We start from the raw sequence: 20,303 nt of genomic DNA on the forward strand, positions 1-20,303 counted from the left end.
ATAGAATTGGAGTTTAATCAAAGTAGGAATCGAATTATATTTGACTTGCATTAAGCGCAGACCATTTCTTGAGGTGCTGAAAAAAAGTTAGGATCCCAGGGCTGGGAAAAATCGAATCAAAGCAATGTTTGTTTGTTTCTTTCGGCTACTTTCCACACCAAAAGCTTCTCATCTGCTTGTGTTTCTTTTCTGTCGGTTTTGCATATCAGGGAGTTGTTTTCGCTTTTGTGAACATGCTCATTGCTACTGAAGGTTGATGGGTGGGATGGATAAAGATGTAACTCTAACTGATATTTAGCTTCAGCAAGGAAGGAAATAGAAAGGGTTTGTGTTTTTAACTCAATACGTCTATCCTGCCTCTTTCTCCACATCTAGAGGCGACAGATACTTTTGTCATTTTTGTTTGTGTGTTTGTTTCTTGGTACAGTATGTACTCTGTATAGCTGCAAGTATTTTGGTAGGCAGAATTAACCCATTTTATAGGGTTTAATCCTCAATCTGTTATCTTCAATTAGCATTTTTCAGACTATGAGTAATCACAGCTTCACATTCTTCTGTCTCTTACATCTGTTTACGGGACATGCTGATCCTGATCTCTCCCTCAAGCTAAGGTACTTTAGGAGTGGAGTGTATGCCTCCTCCTCTCTTCTGTTCTGCCCCCCCCCCCCTCTGCCCCCCTTCTCTCTCCTTCTGAAATTTGCTCATTCTTTATCTCTCTCTCTCTCTCTCTCTCTCTCTCTCACACACACACACACACACACACACACACACACGCACACACAAATACACACACATTGAGTAGAAGATGAAAGATTTTAGCTCGAGGAAGCTGAGCAAGCTGGTCTTATTCCCCAATGCTAAGCCTCACCATGGCCTATAGCTCAACAAAATGTAAACAATACATAATCTATGCACATGTGCGGCAAGGGGTCTGCCTAAATCAGCCATTTTGAGCTAGATTACACACTGTCACTGTTGAGACATCTCTGTTTTTGTACAACATGTCAGCAATCAATGCTTCAATATAGGGAAGGATGAAAACAATGGAATATATCCTGAAGAATTTATGAAATGCATTTTGAAAATACAGTGCCTTGCGAAAGTATTCGCCCCCCTTGAATTTTGCGACCTTTTGCCACATTTCAGGCTTCAAACATAAAGATATAAAACTGTATTTTTTTGTGAAGAATCAACAACAAGTGGGACACAATCATGAAGTGGAACGACATTTATTGGATATTTCAAACTTTTTTAACAAATCAAAAACTGAAAAATTGGGCGTGCAAAATTATTCAGCCCCTTTACTTTCAGTGCAGCAAACTCTCTCCAGAAGTTCAGTGAGGATCTCTGAATGATCCAATGTTGACCTAAATGACTAATGATGATAAATACAATCCACCTGTGTGTAATCAAGTCTCCGTATAAATGCACCTGCACTGTGATAGTCTCAGAGGTCCGTTAAAAGCGCAGAGAGCATCATGAAGAACAAGGGACACACCAGGCAGGTCCGAGATACTGTTGTGAAGAAGTTTAAAGCCGGATTTGGATACAAAAAGATTTCCCAAGCTTTAAACATCCCAAGGAGCACTGTGCAAGCGATAATATTGAAATGGAAGGAGTATCAGACCACTGCAAATCTACCAAGACCTGGCCGTCCCTCTAAACTTTCAGCTCATACAAGGAGAAGACTGATCAGAGATGCAGCCAAGAAACCCATGATCACTCTGGATGAACTGCAGAGATCTACAGCTGAGGTGGGAGACTCTGTCCATAGGACAACAATCAGTTGTATATTGCACAAATCTGGCCTTTATGGAAGAGTGGCAAGAAGAAAGCCATTTCTTAATGATATCCATAAAAAGTGTCGTTTAAAGTTTGCCACAAGCCACCTGGGAGACACACCAAACATGTGGAAGAAGGTGCTCTGGTCAGATGAAACCAAAATGGAACTTTTTGGCAACAATGCAAAACGTTATGTTTGGCGTAAAAGCAACACAGCTGAACACACCATCCCCACTGTCAAACATGGTGGTGGCAGCATCATGGTTTGGGCCTGCTTTTCTTCAGCAGAGACAGGGAAGATGGTTAAAATTGATGGGAAGATGGATGGAGCCAAATACAGGACCATTCTGGAAGAAAACCTGATGGAGTCTGCAAAAGACCTGAGACTGGGACGGAGATTTGTCTTCCAACAAGACAATGATCCAAAACATAAAGCAAAATCTACAATGGAATGGTTCAAAAATAAACATATCCAGGTGTTAGAATGGCCAAGTCAAAGTCCAGACCTGAATCCAATCGAGAATCTGTGGAAAGAACTGAAAACTGCTGTTCACAAATGCTCTCCATCCAACCTCACTGAGCTCGAGCTGTTTTGCAAGGAGGAATGGGAAAAAATTCAGTCTCTCGATGTGCAAAACTGATAGAGACATACCCCAAGCGACTTCCAGCTGTAATCGCAGCAAAAGGTGGCGCTACAAAGTATTAACTTAAGGGGGCTGAATAATTTTGCACGCCCAATTTTTAAGTTTTTGATTTGTTAAAAAGTTTGAAATATCCAATAAATGTCGTTCCACTTCATGATTGTGTCCCACTTGTTGTTGATTCTTCACAAAAAAATACAGTTGTATATCTTTATGTTTGAAGCCTGAAATGTGGCAAAAGGTCGCAAAGTTCAAGGGGGCCGAATACTTTCGCAAGGCACTGTAGGTAATTTTATACATGAAGCAAATGTTTGTGCACCCAGTGATTATTCAACATACAGCTGAAGTTAGGGGGATGTTAGACGTTTGGCAGATGGCAGACAACATATGATGCATTTTTTATCACTAGGCTTACCCATTGAGTTTTTTTATATGGTCGCGATACGATTCATGTGCCCATAAATCAGCACAATCTATAATTTCCAGCGTCTTGGATCTTATCGGGATTGTGTTTTCTGTGCTAATGCAGATACAAAAAAGATTAACGAAGAGCAAGCTACAATACGGCAAACTCAGCAAACATGGTATTTGAGGTAAATGCATTGAAGCCGCCATCCTAATGATCAACCGCCAATGGCTTTGGTTTTGAGTGCACCAATCATTTGTTTGTTGCTCCGCTAGTTTCACTCTGTTAATCAGGCTTTTTGTGTATTACTAGCTTGGTTTCCATCCAACTGGCGACAGACAGAGTCTGGTTAATGCAGGGGCTTATCAGGGCTGAAAAACTAAAAGTAAAACAAAAAAATGCATGTATACAGTATATATTATACAGTATATGCTAGATATGTAATATATATATTTTTACTGCAACCTCCAACCCCAGGAGGATTCAGGAGCCCACTCTCAATGTGTGTAGACAGCCTGCTGCTGCCGCTCTGCTAGTCGTCAGATGAGAGGAGGTAGGCCCACCTGGGTAACTGGGGGGAAATGCCTTGATTTGGTAACTGATTATTAAAAAATGAAAAAATAAATTGCATGATAAATAAATGTGACTGGTCAATGGTGTGAGTCAGGGGCTGGGCCCAAGAGGCCAAAAACACACATCAAAAAAACTATTACGTTATAAAAATGAAATGGAAAAAATGGAAAAGAACCCCAGGAGCCCGCTCTCAATGTTCAAAATACACTGGCGAGCATAAATAAGCCACAGAGAATCAAAAGTTTCAACAAAAAAAGACTGTGGAACACATTTTTAGCATACAGGTACAGTGGGGCAAAAAAGTATTTAGTCAGCCACCAATTGTGCAAGTTCTCCCACTTAAAAAGATGAGGCCTGTAATTTACATCATAGGTACACTTCAACTATGACAGACAAAATGAGAAAAGAAATCCAGAAAAACACATTGTAGGATTTTTTATGAATTTATTTGCAAATTATGGTGGAAAATAAGTATTTGGTCACCTACAAACAAGCAAGATTTCTTGCTCTCACAGACCTGTAACTTCTTCTTTAAGAGGCTCCTCTGTCCTCCACTCGTTACCTGTATTAATGGCACCTGTTTGAACTTGTTATCATTAAATGCAATCGCAGAAAAAACGTACAGTTTAGAACCAATGAAATAAAATACATCTCAACATCTCCCAATTTTCTGCGAAGTAGCTCATCTTGAGATAGGCTATTGCCAAGAGGATAGCGTCGGCCATAGCCTATGGCTTCATCTTCATCATTAGGTGAGTTAGTGTGCCACTGGAAATTGTATTTAGTAGCCTGTAGCCTATAACATATATATACTGTATACACTGAGTGTACAAACATTAAGAACACCTGCTCTTTCCATGACATAGACTGACCAGGTGAATCCAGGTGAAAGCTATGATCCCTTATTGATGTCACTTGTTAAATCCACCTCAATGAGTCTAGATGAAGGGGAGACAGGTTAAAGAAGGATGTTTAAGCCTTGAGGCAATTGAGACATTGATTGTGTATGTGTGCCATTTAAAGAGTGCATGGGCATGACAAAATATTAAAGTGCCATTGAATGGGATATGGTAGTAGCTGCCAGGCGCGCCAGTTTGTGTCAAGAACTGCAATGCTGCTGGGTTTTTGACGCTCAACAGTATCCCGTGTGTATAAAGAATGGTCCACCACCCAAAGGACATCCAGCCAACTTGACTGTGGGAAGCATTGGAGTCAACATTGGCCAGCATCCCTGTGGAACATTTTTGACATGTCCATGTGCTAACGAATTGAGGCTGTTCTCAGGGCAACTCAATATTAGGAAGGTCCTTAATGTTTTGTACACTCAGTGATTATTGCCTCATAATATTGTACAATTTGTGTGTCACTTCATTGGCCAGGGCTATTGTTTGTTTGAATTCAAGACCAGATTGATTTCAGTTTGTCAGTGTCAGAGTATCCACTCATTTTGGTTTATTTGTGTGGTATTAAAAAAGATTCAGCCAATGTCTTCTGTCATGTAAATTACGTAGAATTGCATGAAATTATTTTTTAAAAGGCAATTTTTGAGGGGGGACCCTGCTAACAAATGTTTCCCATGTGTGGAAATCCAAAAAAATGCCTCTGCCCAACTGGCTTTATTATAAAGGGGCTTTTTCTTCAACAGTAAATTTACCAAGCATGTTGTGGATAAAAGGCTGCGCGTATTGATATAGTGCATATAAAAATGACTTTTGAGGTTAAATTCCCATGTACCGAATAAAAAATGCAAGTTAAATGGGGCTGCATTGCATTAAGAAGGAAGAGCAGCTCTTTATTATGGACAGACTCCCCCCCATTTTAGCTACTGTTGCCTCAACATGTATTAACCATAACCTCAACTTGCTCCATTTCCACATTATTCATTACAAGATTTAGTTGAGGTTTAGGGTTTAGTGAATGATTTGTCCCAAATACAGTGCCTTTAGTTGTTGAAATATTTAGGAGTAACTTATGTAACTTTGTTAAGTGTTGCAGTGATCACATACAGTGAGTGTTGAGTCATCCGCATACATAGACATAGCATAGCATGCATTGGCTTTATTCAAAGCCCATGGCATATCATTAGTAAAGATTGAATTAGTCCTTTTCCATCCAAGTTCTAAGACCCAGGTGGCTTGTCATTGTTGATAGACAACAATAATTTGTTCACCTCTTCCACACTCACTTTATGGAATTCACAATTACAATGCTTGTCTTTCATAATTTTGCTAGTTATACTTGGATTTGTTGCTGGTAGTCATGCTTAAGTGTTGTACTCTTGCCAAAGAAACAATCATTAAAGTAGTTGGCAATATCAGTGGATTTTGTGATGAATGAGCCATGTGAGTCAATGAATGATGGAGCTGAGTTTGCCTTTTCTCCCAAATGTCATATAAGGTGCTCCAAAGCTTTTTAGTATCATTCTTTATATCATTTTGTTTGTTTGTTTCATATTGTAGGTTTCATATTGTAGTTTCTTCTTTTTATTCAGTTGTCACATGATTTCTCAATTTGCAGTACTTTTGCCAATCGGTTGTACAGCCAGACTTATTTGCCATTCCTTTTGCCTGATTCCCGCTCAACCATTCAATTTTTCAATTCCTCATCAATCCAGTTTTAAAAGTTTTTATAGTAATTTTCTTAAAGGTAAATGCTTATTCGTAACTGGAATAACCAATTTCATGAATGTGTCAAGTGCAGCGTCTGGTTGCTCCTCAATACAAACCACAGACCAGCAAATATTATTTACATAATTAACATAGGAATCACTACAAAACTTATTGTATGACCTCTTATGCCCAGCCTTTGGAACTTTGGTTTTACGAGAAATGGCTACTACATTGTGATCTCTACATCTGATGGATTTGGATACTGCTTTAAAGCAGATTTCTGCAGCATTAGTAAAAATGTGATAAATATATGTTGATGATTTCATTCCTGTGCTGTTTGTAACTACCCTGGTAGGTTGACTGATAACCTGAACCAGGTTGCAGGCACTGTTTACCGTTTGAAGCTTTTTCTTGAGTGGGCGTCTTGATGCAAGCCAGTCAATATTTTGGACACACAGAAAACATAACTCTCTGTTGATATCACATACAGTATCAAGCATTTCACACATATTATCCCGATACTGACTGTTAGCACTTGGTGGTCTATAGCATCTTCCCACAAGAATGGGCTTTAGGTGAGGCAAGTGAACCTGTAGCCATATTACTTCAACCGTATTTAACATGAGATCCTCTATAAACTTTACAGGAATGTGGCTCTGAATTAGAGACCGCAACATCGCCCCCATTGGCATTTCTGTCTTTTCTGTAGATGTTATAACCATGTATTGCAACCACTGTATCATAAAAGGTATTATCTAAGTGAGTTTCAAAGATATGAATATGAATATGATCTGTAACTAGCAAGTTATCGATTTCATGAACCTTGTTTCTTAGGCTACATATGTTAATGTAGGCTATTTTTTGCGCTTTTCTGGGATGCTTGATTATTTTACTTTACTGGGAAGCTCACCAGAAGTAGACATGACAATGTTATTTATGTTTGAGATGATAGTACAGGGTGAGCTGCACACAGTGAACTTCCTACAAGGGCACACCGCCTCAGTGCTAACAGTATAACTCTGGTTCATAGGCACATGATTACTGCATACAATAGCTGTAGGAGACATTCAGGGGAGTTAGAGGGACATCAATTAAGTTACTTACATTGTGACTACCAACACCCCTGGGATAATGTACATTTGCCGCAGCATTACGACAAATCAGCGACACAATGGTAGGGATTATCTGAGCTGGTCTTGGGTCATTGATAAGTCATTGTCTCAACGCAGCCTTGAAATGTGTGGACAGAGTCCAGGAGCCAAGATGATTTGGATGTACCCCTTTTTCTCCCCAATTTCGTGGTATCCAATTGTTATTAGCTACTATCTTGTCTCATCGATACAACTCCCGTACGGGCTCGGGAGAGACAAAAGTTGAAAGTCATGCGTCCTCCGATACACAACCCAACCAAGCCGCACTGCTTCTTAACACAGCGTGCATCCAACCCGGAAGCCAGCCGCACCAATGTGTCAGAGGAAACACAGTGCACCTGGCAACCTTGGTTAGCGTGCACTGCACCCGGCCCGCCACAGGAGTCGCTGGTGCGCGATGAAACATGGATATCCCTACTGGCCAAACCCTCCCTAACCCGGACGACGCTATGCCAATTGTGCGTCGCCCCACGGACCTCCCGGTCGCGGCCGGTTACGACAGAGCCTGGGCGCTAACCCAGAGTCTCTGGTGGCACAGCTGGCGCTGCAGTACGGCGCCCTTGACCACTGCGCCACCCGGGAGGCATCCTTGACCCAACAATGGTACCATACCTGAAATAATTGGATAATTGCTTTTTGCAATCTTTCAGGGCTAGAATCAGTTCTTTAAAATAAATTTTCAGCCTTTCCGTGCTAGCCCTCCTCATGTTATTTGACCCCCCATGTCGTAGTACTTTCCCAAATCGTAGTGGGAGGACACACGACATATCATTGCGTCACTCCAAGTTTACTTTGATATGATGGGTATTATATAAATATTTGCCATAAAGACAGTTCCACCGCCATTTATTGCATAATTAAATTTACCAACACAAAAAGATCCCACCTTGTCTAGCATCATTTTGTTTTGTCGACATTTGGAAAGTTACTGACAAATTAGCTGATTCCATCAGGCTTGTCTTGACCTTTTTATCTGGCGTACTTTACTCCAATAAAAAGGTTGGCTAGAAACCTGGTTAATGTTGCCACTATGAAGTGTCATGTTTTGGTAAAAAATATGGCTATTTCTGTATTAAAGGCCCAGTGCAGTCAAAAACGTGATTTTTCTGTGTTTTATATATATTTCCATATCATGAAATTGTGAAAATTATGATAATGCATTTTTTGTGTAAATGTTGTTTGAAAGGACCGCCTGAAATATCACCCTGATTTGGTGGGATGGAGTTTTGGCTTACCTGGTGACATCACCAGGTGTTAAATGAGTTAATAGACCAATAAGAAAGAGTTCTAAACCTCTCTGCCAATAACAGCTAGTTTTCAGTTTCCCCCTTCCCCCTCAGACCACTCCCAGACAGTCCTAGCAAAATTCTTGCTTGAGAAATGTATCTTTGCTAAGAAGATATTTTGTTAGTTTTCAACTGAAATGGTAAAAAAATAATCACAGTAAAATATTTAATTGTCACCCAAAAATAATTTTATATCGAAATAAAAATGGCTGCATTGGACCTTTAGGTAATGGTAAGATCTGACATTGGACATATGTCCTCAAAATTGAATAGGTGAAATGTTTGCTCCTTCTGCCTTGCTTAGGTAGGGGGAGTGAAAATTATCCTGTTTTTGGAGTAACGCATGTTGCTAACTCCCAAGGGGAAGAGCAATGTTTACCACGGTATAAGATCATTGTTTACAGTTCAAGTATATACAGTTGAAGTCGAAAGTTTACATACACTTAGGTTGGAGTTGTCATGACGTTGGCCTGGGGGTAGGTTTATGACAGTCATAAATACCTCTTCCCCCCTTTTTCCTCTCACTACCCTACTGATGTGAAATTTGAAAACCCCTTGGTTAACATAGAGATTCTGGGAACATCAGAAGGTGGGAGGGAAATTAACTATATTCTGGTAATCCGACCAATTGAACATATGCGGTGGTCCTTAATGAATATGATGACAGTTCGGTTGTCATCTGAGACATTCTCCTCAATGATAGGAGGACATAAACTCTACCGTAGAAAGTCTACACATCAGAGTTATCGGATTCACATGGAATTGTTGTTCAATTTAAATGTTTGAATATGAAATTATTGGTGAAAAGATTAAATGTAATTTTAGCTTCCAAATGACAGATTTGAGATTTGGGTTTTCTGCTCAATCAGTGACCCGCCCCTGTGAAGAGACATGGGCTGTAGACTGTGAAACACGCCCTTCTCCCTCCACTTTATAAGCCCTTGATGACAATATAACCTCCTGTTCCAAGTACGTGAGGTCTGCAGCCTCTGCGTTAAAAGGACTAACATGTCAACTACAGAACTAAGCCAACCTCAGCGTGAGCTTTGGTTGTGAATGGTATGAACTTTGAACTCTTATTCACTACAGAAGTGATACCTCCTAGCCGTTGAGTTAGCCACAGCAGCTGCAAACGCGGGCTAGGAAAGGACAGACAGAGTATCCCATCTACCACACATCGACGTTACTACAACATATATAATTGACAACCAGAGACATTCTTCAAAGGACAAAGGACTCGGTTTGGCAACACGGCCTTCCATCTACCACCAACCTACCGAAGCGCAGCTCAGAGTAAATATTTATTGCATTTTCCTTTTCCAAATGGTTGGTAATTTAGAATGCATAAGATACTGTATTTACGATAGCACAGCTTCTCACTTTGTCCCTCAGTCTTCCCGCTCTTTCACTCAAACCCAGCCCCTTTTCTTTTGTGTAACCAGCTGTCATATCTGTTTCCACCCGCTAGGGACGTTTTCCTTTATGACGTAATATGTAATTCTGTGTGATTAGTTAGGTATTTAGTAAATAAATAATTAAACCCAATTTTGTATTGCTGATTCAACTTGGTAGCCAGGGTTCGTGAAGAATTTACAACTTTCAGATGAGACTGAATTAAGGTGACGATTAATATTGACTGCTATTGATGTAAAATATTACTAGGTCTCTAAGAGTTTATTCTGAAGATAACAGCTCTATAAATATTATTTTGTGGTGCCCTGACTATCTAGTTAATCACATTTACATGATTAGCTCAATCAGGTCATATTAATTACGGAGAAAGGATTTTATAGAATAGCATGTCATATCACTTAATCCGGCATAGCCAAAGACACGACAGAGTCATTAAAACTCGTTTTTCAACCACTCCACAAATTTCTTGTTAACAAACTACTGTCAAGTCGGTTAGGACTTTGTGCATGACACAAGTAATTTTTCCAACAATTGTTTACAGACAGATTATTTCACTTATAACTCACTGTATCACAATTCCAGTGGGTCAGAAGTTTACATACACTAAGTTGGCTGTGCCTTTAAACAGCTTGGAAAATTCCAGAAAATTATGTCATGGCTTTAGAAGCTTCTGTTGGGCTAATTGACATCATTTGAGTCAATTTGAGGTGTACCTGTTAATGTATTTCAAGGCCTACCTTCAAACTCAGTGCCTCTTTGCTTGACATCATGGAAAAATTAAAAGAAAATCAGCCAAGACCTCAGAAAAAAATTATAGGCCTCCACAAGTCTTTGGGAGCAATTTCCAAACGCCTGAAGGTACCACATCCTTCTGTACAACCAATAGTATGCAAGTGTTAACACCATGGGACCATGCAGCCGCCATACCACTCAGGAAGGAGACACCTTCTGTCTCCTAGAGATGAACGTACTTTTATGAACCGTACTCCAAAACCGCCATAAAAAAGCCAGACTACGGTTTGCAACTGCACATGGGGACAAAGATCATACTTTTTGGAGTAATGTCCTCTGGTCTGATGAAACAAAAATAGATCTGTTTGGCCATAATGACCATCGTTATGTTTGGAGGAAAAAGGGGGAGGCTTGCAAGCCGAAAAACACCATCCCAACCGTGAAGCACGGGTTGGCAGCATCATGTTGTGGAGGTTCTTTGCTGCAGGAGGGACTGGTGCACTTCACAAAATAGATGGCATCATGAGGAAGGGATGTTATGTGGATATATTGAAGCAACATCTCAAGACATCAGTTAAAGCTTGGTCTCAAATGGGTCTTCCAAATTGATAATGACCCCAAGCAGACTTCCAAAGTTGTGGCAAAATGGCTTAAGGACAACAAAGTCAAGGGTCCCATACCTTGACTTTGTTGTCCTTAAGCCATTTTGCCACAATTTTGCAGAACTGAAAAAGCGTGTGCGAGCAAGGAGGCCTACAAACCTGACTCAATTACACCAGCTCTGTCAGGAGGAATGGGCCAAATTCACCCAACTTATTGTGGGAAGCTTGTGGAAGGCTACCAGAAACATTGACCCAAGTTAAACAATTTAAAGGCAATGCTACCAAATACTAATTGACTGTATGTAAACTTCCTACCCACTGGGGATGTGATGAAAGAAATAAAATTATGAAAGAAATAAAATCTGAAATAAATCATTCTCTCTCTCTACTGTTATTCTGACATTTCACATTCTTAAAATAAAGTGGTGATCCTAACTGACCTAAGGCATGGAATTTTTACTTGGATTAAATGTCAGGAATTGTGAAAACTGAGTTTAAATGTATTTGGCTAAGGTGTATGTAAACTTCCGACTTCAACTGTATGTATTTAGTTATGTAATGACTATTACCTGAATCTGTGCATTTAATGCATTTATTTTGTGCCATTAATTGTTGATTGGTGCATAATGTTTTTTTCCAAGGTGAGACCTTGATATTACAGTTTTTTCCAACTGCTTACACACGTTTTCAAAACGGTCTCCTTTTCTTCAAAACTCTACACACAATTCCCAAAACTGCACACACAAAATGCAAAATGCCTCACATCTCCTTCAAAATGTAACACTGCATTCAAAATGCCATAATCACATGTCAGAATGAAGCATTTGCATCAAATGGCAAACACTGCTTTCATAATAGTACATTTTTGGATATACCATGTAAACACTGTTGTTCTAAATCTAAAGCTCTTTGGTATTTCATAGACTTATATCTACATTTCAATACAATGTTCTACAGTGAAAGTAATCTGCTGAGAGGGGTAACAAGTACACTGTAAACACCAATGCAATGTAGAAACAAAAAATATTTATTAGGCCAAACATTACTGCTGTATACAGTAGCATACAACAAAACCATAAACATATGTAAACCAAAAGTATATTCTTTAGAATACAGTAAAGAACACAATTGTGTGTGTGGGGTCCCGGGGGGGGTAGTCCAGGAATTGGTGGGGGGGGGGGGGGGGGGGGGGGGCAGTCACCAGTGCTAAGTTACTCTTCATCTCTTCTCCGGCCTGGGTCTGGCCACAATACTTTGTCCACATCACAAGATACGTTTTCTCTTGCTAAACATCGAGGGAAGTATCTCCTAGCATGGCGTATCCAACCTTGGACAGAGGCAACCTTTATGTCCCCAAATGCGTCCTCCATTGCCTGGAGAAGTGGCATGCGGGCATAGGGTTGACGATCATACACTTTCCAGCGCCAGGCTGAGAAGAATTCCTCTATGGGATTTAGAAAAGGTGAAAATGGGGGTAGGTACAAAACTACAAATTGTGGATGGGTGGCAAACCAGTTTTGGGCCAGAACAGCCCGGTGAAAACTAACATTGTCCCATAAAAACGACAAATCTAGCAGGCTCTTGATCTGGATCATGGACAAGCATTGTGTAAATTGCATCCAGAAAAGTGAGCATATGGCCGGTGTTGTACGAACCCAGTGTGACATTGTGATGGAGAACCTCGTTTTGAGTGATGGCAGCACACAGTTATACTATCCCCACGCTGTCCAGGGACATTGGTAATTGCCCTCTGTCCTATAACATTTCTTCCGCGGCGCCTGGTTTTGGTGAGGTTGAAGCCAACCTCATCCACATAAATAAATTCATGGCGAATTACATGGGCATCCAGCTCCAATACTCTCTGTAACAGACAAAAGGATATACAGATGAGTAAATATGGTATGTCTGAAGTACTGGAAGTAGTGTTGCATACATACCTCTACAAAGTCATGTCGCATATTCTTGACTCTGTCAGAGTTTCTCTCAAATGGCACCTTGTAAAGTTGTTTCATCGTCACTCAGTGCCGTTGGGGGATGCGTTGTATTGTCGACAGGCTTACAGCATTGATGTTGTTAAATATGGTGTTATTATTCAAGATATGCTCTCTTATCTCCCAAATCCTAATTGCCTTGTTGGCCAAAACCATATTCATAATGACAGTTTCTTGCACATACGTAAACAAGCGTTCTCGTCCTCCAATATGTCTTTGCCTTTCCACTCTGTACAGAATTCAAACACAGTATGTGTTCAGCATAGGAACTGTAAACAATGTACAAAAAAATGTAGTACAGCATGATAACCAACCTCATTCATTCATTGCAGTGCAGTAAATGGATGGCTATAGTTGCATACCTGTTCTCATTTCTGAAGGTTCGAATTATGAACGCCACTGTAAATCGACTCAAGTTGGGCTGGACTCTCAGTGCAGCCTTTCTCATGGTCAAACCGTGGTTGATCTCATGATCAACAAGTGTTGCCCTAATCTCATCATAGATGGCTTTCCTTCCTTCTCTTCTTTTCCCCCGTCCTCCTCTTCCTCTTCCTCTCCCTCCTACTCCTCTTGATCTCTGTCCATTGTTGGCATCCATTGTTCAAAACAGGTAATCTGACCTTTGACCTATTTATAGGCCTATACTACAGTAAAGCAGTGATTGGTAAGTGATCAGTTAAGCTATTAGTGTTTGCACATGTGAGGAGTGTGTGTGTGACCTGGTGAATAATTGTAGCATTTTGATTGGTTGTGTTTGGAAAAGGAAAGCAAGTCACTTCCTGTTAGATTTTTGTGTTTTAGGTAGAGAATTGTGTGTAGTGTTTTGAAAAAAGTGTTTTATGCAATTGATAACTGAGTCAAAGGCTGAGAAATAGCTTATGGTTTTGGATATTTGGTGTGTAGTTTTGCACTTTGAGTGAGAGGTTTCAAAAATCGTGTGACATGAAAAGATTTTGTGTGTAAGCAGTTGGAAAAAACTGTAATGTACAGTATAAAACGTCTGCCATTCCTGTAGTGACCAGACACAGGACAGGTTGCTACATTGTTGCGAACAGGCATTATTGAGGCCTGGATGTACGTGTTGGTGTGGACATTATTACTGTTATTTGATATCTGTCCATTTGATTAGTGTATTTTAATGTTTTAATACCTTTGGAAAATCCTGTCAGAATGGAAGAAGTGTCTGAGAAAAATAAGTGTGAGGCCACTCCCCCACTTCAGCAGCAGCAACTAACGGCTGGCGATTTCTCTCTGAACTTAGAGAGGTTTATCAGGGACACTGTTCCTTGTTACGTGTTTGGCAATATGGTCAGAGAGATAACTCTTGGAAAAGGCATGTTTTATCCCGCCGGCGACAGCTGTGAAAACGCAATCATTGGTGTATGAACTCTGAAGGATGCCTTGAGGATCCCACATTGACAAGGCTGTTTTCCCCTTCAAATAAAATGCATGATGCATTATTGACGTGTGTGTGTGTGTGTGTGTGTGTGTGTGTGTGTGTGTGTGTGTGTGTGTGTGTGTGTGTGTGTGTGAGGCTGTGAGGCTGTGAGGCTGTGAGGCTGTGAACAAAACTCAACTCTCAGCTAGTCAAGGCCACAACTGACAATATACTGTACCAGGACAGAGATCTGTCTTTCAGAGTTTGCAGCTCTTACGAGAGATGGTAAATATTAGATGATAATGTAATTGTGAAGTGATACCTTAGAAAGTGACTTATTCTCTCCGTCTTTTCCCAGGAGTACACCATCGATGTGTTCTTCCGTCAGAGCTGGAGGGATGAGAGGCTGAAGTTTGACGGGCCCATGCAGGTCCTGCCTCTTAATAACCTCCTGGCCAGTAAGATCTGGACTCCAGACACCTTCTTCCACAACGGGAAGAAATCTGTGGCCCACAACATGACCACGCCCAACAAACTGCTACGACTGGTGGACAACGGTACCCTGCTTTACACTATGAGGTGAGCCACCTGACATTTCTCAAATCACATTACCTTTTATTCACCTATAGCACCAAGATTGAATACTTTCAAAGTGATGTTGATCCATTGTATACTCCACTGCCACCTGTCACTACTGCCTCCCCAAACACCACCACCACCACCAAAATCATCTCATTACTCAATTGCATATTACTTCTACCCCAAAAGTGGGTTAGCAGAGTCTGAGGTGGGCGAGGAGACCTGAGACCAGCTAGTGGACTGACAGGGGGTTAGCAAAGCTGGGTCAGTAGACCTGAGGCCAGCTAGTGGACTGACAGGGAGTTAGCAAAGGTGGGTCAGTAGGCCTGAGACCAGCTAGTGGACTGACAGGGGGTTAGCAAAGGTGGGTCAGTAGGCCTGAGACCAGCTAGTGGACTGACAGGAGGTTAGCAAAGGTGGGTCAGTAGGCCTGAGACCAGCTAGTGGACTGACAGGGGGTTAGCAAAGGTGGGTCAGTAGGCCTGAGACCAGCTAGTGGACTGACAGGGGGTTAGCAAAGGTGGGTCAGTAGACCTGAGACCAGCTAGTGGACTGACAGGGGGTTAGCAAAGGTGGGTCAGTAGGCCTGAGACCAGCTAGTGGCCTGACCTGCACTCAGAGGTACTTTGATGAATGAAGGTGGTAATTGAATAGTGGATGTCTGGGCCCAGAGCTATCCAAAGCAATGTGTCTGACTACCAGGGGACTGAGTGGTCTTTCTCTGCAACCAGTCTGGCACATCACATGCTTCATGGGGGAGATATAGTGTAACTATGCTCCTCTATCCACCCTCTCTTGTTCAGAGGATGATAACTATGATGTACCTAAAGGACTGTATGTCCTGAGAAGAAAATGCTACTGCGAGGAGAAACCACTCAGCCAGTGTACACTCATAGAAAAAAAGGTTCCACAAGGGCTCTTCGGATGTCCCCATAGGATAACAATTTTTGGTTCCAGGAAGCCACCTTAGAAATAGTTCTACATGGAACTCGAAAGGGTTTTACTAGGAACCAAAAGGGTTCTACCTGCAATCAAAAAGGGTTCTTCAAATGGTTCTCCTATGGGGCCAGCCAAATAACCCTTTAAGGTTCTAGATAGCACCTTTTTTGTAAGAGTGTACTGTGTAGCTGCTTAGACATCCTCAGCAAGCTTGAGTAAAATTGTGTTGCTTATTTAACAAACCTGTAGCAGCAAGAACTATTTAATCACTTCGCTACAGCAAGAACCTGTCCGCCACTCTCAATCTCCTCATCAAGTATTGCTTTTGAATTGCTTGACATATAACCCTTAACCAAAATCTGAATCTAAGTAGGGCTCTTCATTTGATAATGGTTTGTCCACAGGGACTGATAATTACGGTTGCTCTGGGTAGAGTTAATTTGCCTGTGAATTTCATGCTGCAGTTTTCACGTAGAAAGAGGGAGGAACTCCATTCTTTTCCAGGCTGGGTTTCTTATGAGTTCATTTGATGTGGCTCTGATTCTCCTGAGGCTAAGAATAACATTTGAATTTGGATAGATTATTAAAAGGCCTGTCACTTTTTCATTTGCGAGCAAAGATAGTGTGTTGCAAGGCGAGTTGCTATCAAAGGCTTTTTGACTATTCTAGACACTGCATTAAGGCAAACAAGATACAAAAATAGTCAAACTAGTTTATAAATAGTTTTTAAATAGTATGAATAGTAACTTTGGACATTAGTATACTGTATTAATTATATTTGATTATTCATTCCATTATTAGTAGTAATTTAATTAATTTCCAATATTCTAGGAAATGCCAAGAGCAGGCAATTTAGGAATGGTTACATGTTCTGGCCAAGTTCACCTCAATGAAATTGATGATTATGATTGCATTTCTTTTTGCCAGTTTCAGTTTCCATCCTGCATTCTTGCTACGTATATTATTACAGCATTCAAGCACGATTTTCCCTGAAATTGTTCAATGTGTCATCATCCTCATCACCTTCAACATCCGTGTCGGCGACACTTGCATGAATGCACACTATCTCAGCACACGCTGTCATGTGATCTGGGGCCACAACCAAACCAGAACCTTTACGCTTTACAACATAATAAAACACTTAGGTTGCGTAATATGTTTACTTAGAGGGTGACACATGAGATCTTTCAGAAAGCCTGCTAAAGTGTGTTACAGATGTCGGATCTTAATTTGAACCCTTTTGCCGCAGGAGGAAAGTAATCCTACAACAGGAGGATTTGAATATCTGAAGAAATATTTAGGGGGCAACTGGAAGCTGTGTATACAACGCACGCTGCACTTACATTTGATCTTATGTAGGCTACGTGCAGCCTAAAGCACGTCTTGTGTTAATTCTTATGTGGATTATAATAAATGGACATATTTGTAGGGGGAAGATGTATTTTTTGTTAGGGAACATATATATTTTTAGATCAATTGTTTAATATGTTGAAGGCAAGCAGACTAAATTATTGGTTTCCTCAGTGCCTGTGTGGTCCAGCGGTTACAGATGCTAAATGAGTTGTCATGGGTTCGATTCCAGCTCACTGCTCATGGATGAGTGTCTATTTTTGCCGCATTAATTCTGCATGGTTACAAGATTAATTCTGCGTGGTTACAAGGTTAATTCTGTATGGTTACAAGGTTAATTCTGTATGGTTACAAGGTTAATTCTGCGTGGTTACAAGGTTAATTCTGTATGGTTACAAGGTTAATTCTGTATGGTTACAAGGTTAATTCTACATGGTTACAAGGTTAATTCTGCGTGGTTACAAGGTTAATTCTGCATGGTTACAAGGTTAATTCTGCGTGGTTACAAGGTTAATTTTGCATGGTTACAAGGTTAATTCTGCGTGGTTACAAGGTTAATTCTGCGTGGTTACAAGGTTAATTCTGCATGGTTACAAGGTTAATTCTGCATGGTTACAAGGTTAATTCTGCGTGGTTACAAGGTTAATTCTGCGTGGTTACAAGGTTAATTCTGCGTGGTTACAAGGTTAATTATGCATGGTTATAAGGTTAATTCTGCATGGTTACAAGGTTAATTCTGCATGGTTACAAGGTTAATTCTGCGTGGTTACAAGGTTCATTCTGCGTGGTTACAAGGTTAATTCTGCATGGTTACAAGGTTAATTCTGCGTGGTTACAAGGTTAATTCTGCATGGTTACAAGGTTAATTCTGCATGGTTACAAGGTTAATTCTGTATGGTTACAAGGTTAATTCTGCATGGTTACAAGGTTAATTCTGCATGGTTACAAGGTTAATTCTGCGTGGTTACAAGGTTCATTCTGCGTGGTTACAAGGTTAATTCTGCATGGTTACAAGGTTAATTCTGCGTGGTTACAAGGTTAATTCTGCGTGGTTACAAGGTTAATTCTGCATGGTTACAAGGTTAATTCTGCGTGGTTACAAGGTTAATTCTGCGTGGTTACAAGGTTAATTCTGCGTGGGTACAAGGTTAATTCTGCGTGGTTACAAGGTTAATTCTGCGTGGTTACAAGGTTAATTCTGCATGGTTACAAGGTTAATTCTGCGTGGTTACAACGTTAATTCTGCGTGGTTACAAGGTTAATTCTGCATGGTTACAAGGTTAATTCTGCATGGTTACAAGGTTAATTCTGCATGGTTACAAGGTTAATTCTGCGTGGTTACAAGGTTAATTCTGCGTGGTTACAAGGTTAATTCTGCGTGGTTACAAGGTTAATTCTGCATGGTTACAAGGTTAATTCTGCATGGTTACAAGGTTAATTCTGTATGGTTACAAGGTTAATTCTGCATGGTTACAAGGTTAATTCTGCATGGTTACAAGGTTAATTCTGCGTGGTTACAAGGTTCATTCTGCGTGGTTACAAGGTTAATTCTGCATGGTTACAAGGTTAATTCTGCGTGGTTACAAGGTTAATTCTGCGTGGTTACAAGGTTAATTCTGCATGGTTACAAGGTTAATTCTGCGTGGTTACAAGGTTAATTCTGCGTGGTTACAAGGTTAATTCTGCGTGGGTACAAGGTTAATTCTGCGTGGTTACAAGGTTAATTCTGCGTGGTTACAAGGTTAATTCTGCATGGTTACAAGGTTAATTCTGCGTGGTTACAACGTTAATTCTGCGTGGTTACAAGGTTAATTCTGCATGGTTACAAGGTTAATTCTGCATGGTTACAAGGTTAATTCTGCATGGTTACAAGGTTAATTCTGCGTGGTTACAAGGTTAATTCTGCGTGGTTACAAGGTTAATTCTGCGTGGTTACAAGGTTAATTCTGCGTGGTTACAAGGTTAATTCTGCGTGGTTACAAGGTTAATTCTGCGTGGGTACAAGGTTAATTCTGCGTGGTTACAAGGTTAATTCTGCGTGGTTACAAGGTTAATTCTGCATGGTTACAAGGTTAATTCTGCGAGGTTACAAGGTGAATTCTGCGTGGTTACAAGGTTAATTCTGCGTGGTTACAAGGTTAATTCTGCGTGGGTACAAGGTTAATTCTGCGTGGTTACAAGGTTAATTCTGCGTGGTTACAAGGTTAATTCTGCATGGTTACAAGGTTAATTCTGCGTGGTTACAAGGTTAATTCTGCATGGTTACAAGGTTAATTCTGCGTGGTTACAAGGTTAATTCTGCATGGTTACAAGGTTAATTCTGCATGGTTACAAGGTTAATTCTGTGTGGTTACAAGGTTAATTCTGCGTGGTTACAAGGTTAATTCTGCGTGGTTACAAGGTTAATTCTGCATGGTTACAAGGTTAATTCTGCATGGTTACAAGGTTAATTCTGCGTGGTTACAAGGTTAATTCTGCGTGGTTACAAGGTTAATTCTGCGTGGTTACAAGGTTAATTCTGCGTGGTTACAAGGTTAATTCTGCATGGTTACAAGGTTAATTCTGCGTGGTTACAAGGTTAATTCTGCATGGTTACAAGGTTAATTCTGCGTGGTTACAAGGTTAATTCTGCGTGGTTACAAGGTTAATGCCTCGATCACACCGACAGCATCATTGCATTTTGGTGCACCAGAAGTACATACATTTCCAATAGAACGCTGCGTCTGCCTCGCAGCACTGCATTGCAGAGGCAGTTGCAGTGCTTTCTGTGTTGTGCATACGTTGGATTTATTGAAAGTATGCATGAACTTGTATGCATAGATGGTTTGACAGAAATGGTAGTAGAAGTTGAATGTTGAACTTTTGTTGCAC

The 20,303-nt window shown here is 40.6% G+C and overlaps 1 protein-coding gene across 5 annotated transcripts in view; it reads left to right on the forward strand.

Moving 5' to 3' along the window:
• Positions 1-20,303, forward strand: part of gabra3 (gamma-aminobutyric acid type A receptor subunit alpha3) — a 140,909-nt gene that overhangs the window by 74,756 nt on the left and 45,850 nt on the right. For all 5 annotated transcript variants that reach the window (XM_036967506.1, XM_036967509.1, XM_036967510.1 and 2 more), the window contains exon 5: positions 14,923-15,143. In XM_036967506.1, coding sequence (XP_036823401.1) covers positions 14,923-15,143 — 221 coding nt within the window. The remainder of the gene's footprint in view (positions 1-14,922; positions 15,144-20,303) is intronic.

This window comes from Oncorhynchus mykiss, chromosome Y (genome assembly GCF_013265735.2).
Source record: "Oncorhynchus mykiss isolate Arlee chromosome Y, USDA_OmykA_1.1, whole genome shotgun sequence".
NCBI lineage: Eukaryota > Metazoa > Chordata > Actinopteri > Salmoniformes > Salmonidae > Oncorhynchus > Oncorhynchus mykiss.